Consider the following 12,330-nt stretch of genomic DNA (forward strand, 5'->3'; position numbering starts at 1 on the left):
CTTACAGCTATCTGCAATTCTAAATCAGAACAGAACTAACATTTACTTATGCAGTGCAAGGATACATCGCAGACATAGAGACCGAAACGGAGGAGAGTACTCAGGCAACTCAGACACAAGAGGAGACATCACCAGAGATGCCAGCATCAAAGAGGCAACGACGACAGACAAGAAAATCAACTACATAGTCTACTCGATAACCTGCACAAAAAATGGTAGGAGGTACATAGGTGTGACAAAGAACTACAACGCGAGGAGAAAGGCACACACAAGAAAACCACCAAAAAAAATGAGGAAAGACTTTGCAGCATACAAGCCGTTCACTGATAATTTTAGGTTCGATGTTTTGCATGCGACAAATAGCAAAAGTGTAGCTCTTGCATTAGAAAAAAAAGAGATCATAGCCCAGCAAGCAACTTCAATAGAGGGATATAATAATTTGATAGGCCATCCTCCTAATTGTCCAAAATACTACTTTTTGAAGTATCACAAAAAAATATACAAGGCCATGTATATTCTATTTTGTCTTACTTTCTTGCAGCGCAAGAGTTCATTTTGGTAGTTTTGAGGACATGTCTGTTCTTTGTTTTCACATTACTCTCCCTCTATCTCTCTCTCTATCAATTGGCTGCATTTTCCGTCAATAAAATGTTTGTTTAAATGTCCGCTTCTGATTATTGAGGTCCATAATCTCTCTGCTCGCACACTACTCTCTATTTCTCTCTCTCTCTCTCTCATTCTATGAAGAAATCCTCAATCATTCTCAATACCAAGTTACTCTCATTCTCTGCTTGTAGATTACTACGACTTTGCACGTTTAAGATATTGCCCTGATGCATGAGGGCTTTTGGGAGTTGGAGAGATTGTCTCTGGCAGTCAAATGTGCAGTACATCCTTCAGAGTCATTTGTGTTTTTTCATTTTTGACATACTGTTTCAAGTAGTGAAAATACTCTGCATTTATTGAGTCAACAAAACTCCATTCGGCAGATTTGTTTACTAATTTTCCCTTCACGCCCACAAGCATGAATCTATCGAGCTCTTTCTTTCTATGCTTTGTCGCATTTCTGGCTATTGTGGTGACTTACACCACAGTAACCACGATCACAAATATGAATAGCAGCAGATCTAGAAGCGAAGAAATAATGACCAAAAAGGAACTAGAAACACCGGTACGTAGACCCTCTAGTGCGGATGCCTACAGAGCTACGCGTGCATCGTAAAGGTTTCAAACATCTATTTCACACTGCGCTTACAGCAACAGATTATGCTCACAACCGATCGCAATGCCGTATCGTGTATCGCTGGTTCAAGCACTTTAAAGATCTTCCTGATTCTGAAATGGGTGGCTTTACACGCGTTCTTCACTCCGCCAAGCCTGACTCTCTTATTCACAAGATTCCTACTTTTGTTGTTGACCCTTTGCCTCCAGGTCTCCATGGGGTCATTCCACAGTTTCGCTTTTACTGGTAACTCATCGAATTTTTTTTAAGCGTCATAGGAAAGCAAAGTCTCACTATTTTTTTCAATTTCTTGGATTGGTTCTGTGTTGTATCAAAGGGCCATACTAGTTGGCAATGTGGAAACCCTCTCCCCAAAACGTCGAAAAGCCCCTCAGTCACACGGACGACCGAGATCCTCTCGTTTTCCGGCTCCCGCTTGCATACCGTCATACCGAAGATGCCATCAATATGACTTAGTCACCCTCAACGGCATAATAAAGTGCCGACGGGAGGGAAGTGCCCATAATTCTAAATGTCAAGGGCTAGTCAAACCGCCCATAATTCTAAATGTCAAGGGCTAGTCAAAGACGACGAGCTTCAGCAACCGCGTCTCCCCATAAGACAGCGCGGGTGCCTGGTAATGTAAGGCTGGACGTAGTAAGAGGCAACACCTGGACATATAAATGGAACACGAAACCGTCTTTTTGGATTGAAAGGACGTTGCACAAGGCAGTTCTGGGTTTGTCTGTTCGCGCAGTTTCCCTTTTGTAAATTTGTAGAACTCGGTAAGCTAGCCGATGATCCATAAGCTCCGAAAACTGCTCTTGCAGAACTCGGACTTTTCCCAGTCCAATATAATCAGTAGTGCTAATACTGGCAAGAGCGGCCGCAGACTCCTGTGTTTGCCCGCATTACTACTACTCGTCTTCCTTTTGATTTCCTTCTTACTTCGCTGCTCCTCCTATCTATCGCTTTGTAAGTAGTTATTAACACGGTCGCAACTTAATCAGTTTATTTTCTGCTAAGGACCGATCAAGCTTAGCGTCGCTAATTTTAAGGATAAATTCTGTATGTTTGCAGATGATCCGCACATCCATCATGGCCCAGGCATTATAACTGGAAGAAGGTTTTCGGGCAGTACGGGTGCGCTGAATTTGCAGGCTCATTTTGTAGAGGCAGGTAAGAAAAAGGCGTTATACCATGGTTTCCCTTAAGAGGCAGTTAGCTTAATCAAGTGTGCTAATTATGTGTTTAATCTTGCAGAGCCGTTACGAAAGAATGAGGTGGGACGTGCAGGAGTAATTAGGGATGCCGCCCTCGACTGCGATCGATCGCACATGCGGACGGATGTGTGCGTGGGCAGGGGGGATGTACGGGTGCTGGGCGGCCGGCAATCAGAGAGACTTTATGAGGTGGTGGTCTATGCAGAAGCTGCTCTAGGCCAAGATGCAGATTATCAATATCAGAGAGAGGAGAGGGTGAAGCCCTACACTAGAAAGTGGGAGGAGAGCGTGATGAACACCATTGATGAAGTCAAGCTTCTCAGCCTGCCCGCCAACAAGCCTCAAGATCAACATGCATATGTCGATCATGATCCCCCATGTGACGTGCAGCATACGGCTCCCGCCATCCTCTTCTCCACAGGCGGTTACACCGGAAACGTCTACCATGAGTTCAACGATGGCCTCATCCCGCTCTTCCTCACCGCCCACCACCATGGCGGCCAGGTGGTGCTCCTCCTGCTCGAGTACCATCACTGGTGGATCTCCAAATACGCAGAGATCTTGGGCCAGCTCACCAACTACCCTATCATCGACCTCGCCGCTGACAAGCGCGTGCATTGCTTCCCCGAGGTCACCGTGGGCCTGCGCATCCACGATGAGCTCTCCATCGACCCTCCACAACACACACGCGGCGCTTCAATGGCGGGCTTCCAATCTATCCTCCATGCTGCTTACCTCCCTCGCCTCAAATCTCTTGCGCTGCCAATCGCGAAGAAGCCCAAGCTCGTAATTATCGCGCGCGATGGCTCTCGCGCCCTTCTCAACCAGCAGTTAGTCGGTGCTCTTGCAGAAGAGATAGGGTTTGAAGTACAGGTGCTGCATCCAACGCCTACCACAGAGATGGCGCAGATATACGGAGCGCTGAGCGGGTGCGATACGATGCTGGGGGTGCATGGGGCAGCGATGACGCACCTGCTGTTCATGCGGCCGGGGGCCACGTTCATACAGGTGGTACCGTTGGGCACGGACTGGGCGGCCGCGACCTACTACGGCGAGCCCGCCCGCAAGCTGGGACTGAAGTACGTGGAGTACAAGGTGAGGCCGCAAGAGAGCTCGCTGTGGCAGCACTACGCCAGCGACGACCCGGTGCTGATGGATCCGGAGTCCGTGAACCTGAGAGGAGGGTGGAAGGAAACGAAGCGCATCTACCTGCAGGCCCAGAACGTCACCGTCTCCCTTCCCGCCATGGCTGCCCTCCTGCGCGCCGCCCACACCCGTGCCTCTGCTAAGCCTCTTGACAGTAATTAGCGCAACCTCCCGATGTTTATTGGTATATAGGACATAATTCTTTTTATGTACACACGCAGACTGTATAGGACCGTGTACACGTCACTTTTGGCCTTCGCAAGGCTTTAGGAAAGCATTGAACCCTGAAACAATTAAAGCTTGTAAACTGGTTCACATGGCAAGCTCATGATAGTGAAACTTTTTTTTTTGGTTTGCCTTATGGCAAAGGCTTTAGTGGTTGGTTAAGTTTTTCCCGTTTTGGAAATAAAGTAATGATGGCTTATCCTCTAAATCATTGTTGTCTTTTTTTTATGTCAAATTTTGCACTCATATTTAACACTCTCTCTCATCTCTCTCTCTCTCTCTCTCTCTCTCTCTCTCTCTCACACACACACACACACAGGAATCACTTTGTTTAAATTTACAAATTGAATGAGGTAAGGATCTCTTTCAAAAATCTCTTGTGTGTGAATTTTTAAGGAATATATTGAACTTTTTTATTAAAAAATTCAATTATAAAATTTTGCTCAGTGGGTATGGTGTCAAGCATATTGTGTATGGTAGTTGTCAAACCTAGTTATGCTAGTTAGCATACTATGAGATATAGCTAGTATACATTGTCATGGTGGTAAGCATACAGTGTATGCTAGTTAGCACAGATAGTTATCCTAGCTAACATATTGTGAATACTAGTTGGCATTTTTTGTATGCTAGTTAGCATAATGTGTTTGCTAATAAACATACCTTCTATGCTAGTTAACAAACTATGCATGCTAACTAGCATAGAGAGTTTCCCAATTAGACACAAAGTATGCTAATCAGCATGTTAAATAAGCTAATTAGTGCACAGTGTGCTAACTAGCAAACAAGGTATGCTAATTAGCATATTTAATATGTTAATTAGCATACTTTTTATGCTAATTAGAACTTTGTATGATGAGTAGCATGCAAGTATGCTAATTAGAAAAAAGGTATGCTAATTAGCATGCATAAGCATACCTTTTCTTATAGTTATCATACTTGCATGCTAGCCATCATAGACAATGTTCTAATTAGCAGAATGTTCTAATATGCTAATTAGCATACTTTTTATGCTAATTAAAACATTTTGTACGATGGCTAGCATGCAAGTATGATAACTATAAAAAATGGTATGATAATTAGCATACTCAGTATGCTAACTAGCATACCTTGTATGCTAGCTAGCATTTTGGTGCATGCTAACAAGCATTCAAAGTTTAGTTAGCATACCTTCTTTGCTAGCTAGCATAATGTGTATGCTTTGTTAGCATACCTCTATGCTAGTTAGCATACATTTTGAGCTAGCTAGCATAATTTGTATGCTAGTTAGCATACCTCTTTGCTAGTTATCATAATGTGTATTTTAGTTAGCATGCACAATATGCTAACCAGCAAAAATGGTATGCTAATTAGCAGAGACGTTATGTTTATTAGCATAACTTATCCTCTATTTAGCATACCATCTATGCTAGCATACATTGTAAGCTAATTAGCATACCATTTATGCTAATTAGCACACCATTAATAATAAGCATACCATTAACATACACACAATTTTTCCTATTAACATTATGCTAATTAGCATACATTCTCTGCTAGTTAGCATACACACTATATTCACACTTCCTTGTTAGCATATTTTTTATGCTAGTTAGCATATTGATCATGGTGGTTAGCACACTTTGTATACTAGTTAGCATAGTTAGCATAGACAATATGAATGTCTACAGGATATAGATGCCTACCATACATGGAATGCTTTTTGTCACACTATGCAGACAAGTAATCATAATGGTATCAATGAAAATTAACGGGTGAATGAAATACACAGGTATCAATGATGCAGGATGCGAACTTGACAAGACACCTGTCCAATCAAAGGAAAGAAGAGAAGCTCTGTAATGATGAATCTGATGAGCTGGATAGACAGCATGAAAGGGCAGATGTAATGCCACAGCATGCGACAACGCACAAGGCTGCTGCAGATGGTAAAGAAATAGATGATGATGATGAAGATTTTATCATGATTACTCATCCCAAACCCAAGCCCCCTACAAATGATCAAACAAGCGTCTCGGAGGAAACAGTTAGGAGTGTGCAAGAGGAAGGTTTCAGGACTGACAGTGGGCTGACTGCGCAAGAGGCCGGTGATGACAGCCCCCTACAGGGTTTTGTAAACAAAGTGAAATCAAATAGAAAAGGTGGCCTGGAATAGATTCTGGAAGAACCTGGAGACGAGAAATATGATGCCCCTCCGAACACCCTGGATCACATAAACAAACGCAACAGAGGTGAAAAAAAAGCCATTCGCTCACGTGCTTGCAAGAAATTATGTTGAATCTGTTCCCTATTGTGTCCAAGTTATGTAGTGTTAGCAAGCTCCACACCATGTGGCATGTATCTCTATAATGGAAAAAATCTTTTCAATATTATTTTACTGTGCAACAATTCAGTAGTTTTTTCTTTTCCTTATGATGTCTTTATTCGATACCATTTCTGTGTCACAGGGCAAGAGAAATTGCAGCTAGCTACCCTGCATGATTTGAATTATGCCAGTGCATGCAAAACCATACGAAAGCGGCGTATTGCCAAGGCTAGACAGCTACAAAACGAAAAAACCGAGATTGAGAAGCGCCTGGCTAGCTATCTTAAACGCTTAATGAAGATAAATGAGTACTTCAGTTATGTTCATCCCTCGGGGGAAGTTATTTTTGCTGAGTGGTATACACTGCCAGACCCAATATGCGTGCCAAAGCCATTACCAGATGAGGGGCGAGCTTTGGCTCTTGATTTAAATGGCCTGCTTGTTCAAGTTGTAGAGCCAATGCACGGTGACGTCATTCCCCCTAAATATGCAGGGACAATGATAAAGTACAATGTACAAGATAGGAGGTTGGTATTTTGTTACAAAGACAGCCACAAATTTTTGGATTGGTGCCTCCGTTTTTCCCATGTGTATATATGGAGCACCAGCGTGGCACCTAAAGTGAATGCATTATTAGAAACAGTATTCAAAGAGTAGCGGGGTAAGCTGAGAGGTGTTTTTACACAAAGTCATTGTAGTAGCTAGCCTTGGCAGATAAATAATAAGCCTGTAGCTTGAAGGATTTCAGATTGTTTTGGAAGAACTGCAACTTTGGGCCCCAAAACAGTCTAATTATTGACGATAGTATGTACAAAGTGTGCCAGAACCCTAAAGGAAGCTGGCTTGTTACTCCTAAGATAGAGGACCAGACTAAAGAATAGCGGCAAAACTTCCTGATAGATACTTTGAGCAGCCGGCTGTTCCTATGGCTGCAATCAGAGGATCGTGCAACGTATACAACTGAAAATGCGTTTGATACTGGCCCATATTTGTTTTCACATCAAGTGATTAGGAAGCTGGAATCAGAAATGCACCGGTGCAAAGTGGCCCAGCGTAGGAGACAAAGGGAGGCTGATGAAGAAGCTGAAAGACATAAGAGAGAGAGGCTACAGAGGGAAAAATTAGAGAAGCAGCAGCAAGAAGAGGAAGAAAGAGAGTTGCAAGAACCAAAAGCTCACCAAGAAGAAGAAAGAGAGCAAGACCCAAAAGCTCAGCAAACAAAGAAGCAAACGGACACTGGGCAAAAGCGAGTGTACAAGCACACTAAACCACGATCTTATCCAGAGTAGGAGGCTCTTTGCAGTTTTGTAACATAATGAGGGAAATTTGTAAATTGCATGTCCAATTTTTGTAACTATTTCGACAATTACTTCAGATAGTAATGATCAGATCCTGTACTATTCTTGTTTTGAAGACAATACTATGTGTACTATTCGCGTCTTGTAAACATTGAATTTGTATACATTCTCGTTGAAAATCAGCAAAGGTATGCTAATTAGCATAATGTTTATGCTAGTAAGCAGACTATTTATGCTAACATAGCCAAAATAGTATGCTAATTAGCATACTCACATTAGCTAATTAGAATACATTCTAATTAGCATACTGAGCATTTTTGTTTGTGCTAACTTCCACTCACAGCATACCATAGTATGTTAATCAGCATATACAATATATAGGAAGTTGCCATGTTTTCTCCTTGAAACCAGCAATGGTATGCTAATCAACATACTGTCTATGCCAACTGGCATAAACAATATGCTAATTAGCATGCATGGTATGCTAATTAGCATTCCTTCAATGAGCATACTGTGGATTTTTGTTTTTGCTAACTTCCACTCTCAACATAGTATGCTAATTAGCATACACAGTATATAGAAAGCTGCCATCCCTTCTTGAAACCAGCATACAGTATGCTAATTAGCATACATGATATGCTTATTGGCATACACAGTATACAGAGAGCTATTATCCCTTCTCCTCGAAACCAACGAACCTATGCTAATTAGCATACTGTTTAAGCCAATTCGCATTCTGTGGGTATGCTAATTAGCATAGTTAACTGATCATGTATGCTAATTAGCATACATGATATGCTTATTGGCATACACAGTATACAGAGAGCTATTATCCCTTCTCCTCGAAACCAACGAACCTATGCTAATTAGCATACTGTTTATGCCAGTTAACTATGCTAATTAGCATACCCACAGAATGCGAATTGGCTTAAACAGTATGCTAATTAGCATACACAGGATGTAGAGACCTGTCATCTCTTCTCCTAAAAACTAGCAAGATATGCTTATTAGCATACTGTTTATGCCAACTGGCAAAAACAGTATGCTTATTAGTATACATAGTATGCTAATTAGCATACCTTCAATTAGCATACTGTGCATTTTTGTTTGTGCTAACTTTCACTCAGAGCATAGTATGCTAATTAGACCACAGAGTATACAGAAAGCTGTCATCTCTTCTCCTTAAAACCGGCAAAGGTATGCCAATTAGCATACTGTTTATGCCAACTGGCATAAACAGTATGCTAATTAAAATACATAGAGAACTGAAAGCTGCCATCTCTTCTCCTTGAAACTTAGCAAAGGTATGCTAATTAGCATACACAATATACAGAAAGTTGCCATCTCTTCTTCCCTAAACCAACAAGGGTATGCCAACTGGCATAAACAGTATGCTAATTGGCATACTGTTTATGCTAGTTGGCATAAACAGTATGCTAATTAGCATTCCACTCACAACATAGTATACTAATTAGTATACACAGTATACAAAAAGCTTCTATCTCTTCTCCTTGAAAACCAGCAAAGTTATGCTAATTAGCATACTATTTATGCTAACTAGCATATATAAGTTTATGCTAATCAGCATAAACAGTATGCTAATTAGCATTAGCATACACAGTATACAGGAAGCTGCCATCTCTTCTCCTTGAAAACTAGCAAAAGGTATGCTAATTAGAACATTTTGTATGCTAACTAGCATTAACAGTATGCTAATTAGCATACCCACAGAACACAATTAGAACACAATGAGACAGGTTGTACAAATGATCTCTCTTACATTGAGACCCCTCTATGATAGACACCAAATCCATGTATACACAAAGCACAAAAGAGACACAAGAGACAGAAGATACCCAAGTTTTTGATAAAACTGCATTATCTTCGAGCAAGAAGTATATTGAAAATGCAGTGATTACAACTTAAAAGCTGAAGGGCATGCTATTATAGATTGCTTCATAGCTTTCTGGGTTGATTGTGTACACCTGCCGTCTCCTTGGGATGTGCTCCATGGGTATTTTGATACATCGTACCATATGCTTGTGGTCTAGCTTGAAGGTGTATGCATCCAATTGTTTGTAATACAGACCTTGCACAACATATGAGCCTCTATCAATTGCATTTCCCCACTCATCGAGGTACCCCTTCTCCACCTTCTCCTTTGCTGCAACACACTTGACCATGTAGAAATCCACATCCTCGACGTTGGTCAAAGCATCTCGATTTACAACAAATGTGTCGCCAGCACATAGAGCACTACTCGACACATCATGATGACCTTCGTATGTGAAGTCATCGTAGGTGGCTGCTTCATCTTACGAATTTGACATATCCTCATCAGGTAATGGCAATAGAGTATGATAATGCCAAGGCTGCACATGAGCTTTATTGATGCAGCAATTCCATCTTCCGTGCATGCATGCATCACAGAAGCATGCCAAGGCTCTTGTTGCAAGGGCAGTTGGATCCCTAGGGTTGTGGCCATGAAAAGCATGCAGAGAGCGAGTTTTTGCCACAGTGGCACAATTCCACTTCACCTCCCTATTCACTTCCCCCTCTTTAACCTCCCAGAACACATGGGCACATTCCCTTTCTTTTGAAGGATAGTGTGAAGGTGCTCCCTGTAACAGTTTGGCTTGGCAATAAGCAACCACATTAGCTGCACACCGCAAAATAGCTCCATTAGGTTTTAGCTGTTCATGGGTCAAGTTTCTTTTCACAACTGCTCTTGCACCATTATGCTCTCCCTTGCCATGCCCTGATCCAAAGAAGAACCATCTCATCCCTATCTCTGTGAGTCCACCATATCTTGCAACGAAGTAAAAACTCCTGGCTCCCTTGAACTGTGAGGCCGCACCATCAAACCACAGCCAATGTTGCTTAGGAGTGACACCCTCTTGTTGTAACCAATCACGGTGTAGCATGAAACAGTGTTGCACGGACAACGTGTCATGCACCTTGTCATCTGATATGAAGAAGTGGATGGTTTTGACTACCTCCTCTTCCCTACGGTAGTATGTTATGTGTACAAAAATGGTTACTTGACTGGAGTGCCAATGCATTGACTGAATCTTATTTTGTTTCTTGAAGGCATGATTCTCTGCAAAATCAACAACTGAACGACATCATCGTCCGAAAACCGAAGAAGGCAATCCTTGTATTGTGGTCCTCGCCATCAAGCCACATAGTTATGAGTGATAAAGAGCTCCAACTTGGTCTTCAAGAGTTGAAGAAACTCCCAACACTGCATTTCTTTGTGCAAAAGATCTTTTATTTTGTTACTATTTCCATGCTTGTCTTGAGCTTGTACATATACAAATACTTTCACATTAATACTATTACTTGGCTTTGTTGTCTCCAAGCAGCATAATTCCAACATATTCACTCCACATGTCAAACACTCTCCTATCAGGCACTCCCTTCTATGGAAAACTGCATCTACGGGCTTTGGACAGAGAACAGACTCCCACATATGTGTGACACCTTTGAACGTGTGATGTGAAGCCAAGGAACCCTTGCTAATGTTCTCATCTCGGGCACAGATACTGCATATACAGTCACAACCTACTCTATGCAGCCCAAAAGCACAAGATCGCATGTGGTTCAGTGTGTCCTTCAAAAAAGACATTTGCACATGGTATTCGCAACAGCATGTGTATCTATCCTTCAATTACCTACAAAAGAATGGCTTCAACATCTCAAATAGTCTCATGCCAATCTTTCAATCTGGATGTTTTTCCTTGAATCTAGGAAAGAACTCAACCTGCAACATCCAAATGATGAGTATTCAGATTGCTAACTAGGACATCCATCAATTTCATGAAAACAAATCATAGTGATAATCAACATCCTAATGTGCATGCAGCAACGTATGTTAACTAGCATAAAGGGTGTTAGCTAACATATATCTTGTGTTTACCAGGTAACTCTGTATGCTAGGTAGAGCACAAGGCATACTAACTAGCACAGACCATATGCTAACTAGCATACTCATTAGGACACCCATCATGCTGTTGAGCATACTAGGTGTTAACTAGCAGAAATTATGTTAATTAGCATACATCTTGTGCTGACTAGCTTAGCTAGCTCTGTATGCTAGGTAGAACACAAGGCATGCTAACTAGCATACTCTATATGGTAATTAGCATACCCAGCCCAGCTGCTAGTTCTAACTAGCATAACCCTTGTCTTAAATAGCATACCCATCATGCTAGTGAGCATACTAGTTGTTAACTAGCATAAGTGGTGTTAACTTGCATACTTTTTGTGTTGATCAACTAACTCTGTATGCTAGGTAGAGCACAAAGCATGCTAACTAGCATAGCCAGTCTAGCTGCTAGTTCTAACTAGCATAACCCTTGTCTTAAATAGCATACCCATCATGCTAGTGAGCATACTAGTTGTTAACTAGCATAAGTGGTGTTAACTTGCATGCTTTTTGTGTTGACCAACTAACTATGTATGCTATTTAGAACTCAAGGCCTGGTAACTAGCATACTCCATATGCTACCTAGCAAACTCTATGTGCTAACTAGCATATTCACTTTCTGTTAGACAACGTACTTATCATGCAATTGCATACTAGGTATGTAACTAGCATACTAGGTATATTAACTAGCATACCAGGTATGTTAATTAGCACACATATTGTGTTAACCAACTAGCTTTGTATGCTATTTAGGACCCAAGGCATGCTAACTAGCATACTCCATATGCTAACTAGCACGGTCCATGTGGTAACTAGCAGAATCCATATGCTGTGACTAGCACAGTCTATATGCTAACTATCATACTCACTATGCTAACTAGTATACGCATTAGGACACCCATCATGCTATTGAGCATACTAGGTGCTAACTAGCATAAATGATGTTAATTAGCATACATCTTCTGTTGACTAGCTAACTTTATATG

General features: G+C 41.5%; 1 protein-coding gene across 2 annotated transcripts; it reads left to right on the forward strand.

The window, feature by feature from the left end:
- Nucleotides 1-1,928: 1,928 nt before the first annotated feature.
- On the forward strand, nucleotides 1,929-4,027 carry LOC147445277 (xylan glycosyltransferase MUCI21-like). Of its 2 annotated transcripts, none has more exons than XM_086525989.1 (3): nucleotides 1,929-2,197; nucleotides 2,303-2,401; nucleotides 2,486-4,027. In XM_086525989.1, the coding sequence occupies exons 1-3, from the start codon at nucleotides 2,020-2,022 to the stop codon at nucleotides 3,751-3,753; spliced, it is 1,545 nt and encodes a 514-aa protein (XP_086382115.1). In that variant the 5' UTR covers nucleotides 1,929-2,019; the 3' UTR covers nucleotides 3,754-4,027. The 2 variants fall into 2 exon arrangements, with proteins under 2 accessions (XP_086382115.1, XP_086382116.1); XM_086525990.1 differs by having other exon boundaries at nucleotides 2,059-2,197; nucleotides 2,281-2,401.
- Nucleotides 4,028-12,330: the final 8,303 nt, after the last annotated feature.

Source organism: Adiantum capillus-veneris, chromosome 12 (genome assembly GCF_014529385.1).
Source record: "Adiantum capillus-veneris isolate H3 chromosome 12, ASM1452938v2, whole genome shotgun sequence".
Taxonomy (NCBI): Eukaryota; Viridiplantae; Streptophyta; class Polypodiopsida; order Polypodiales; family Pteridaceae; genus Adiantum; species Adiantum capillus-veneris.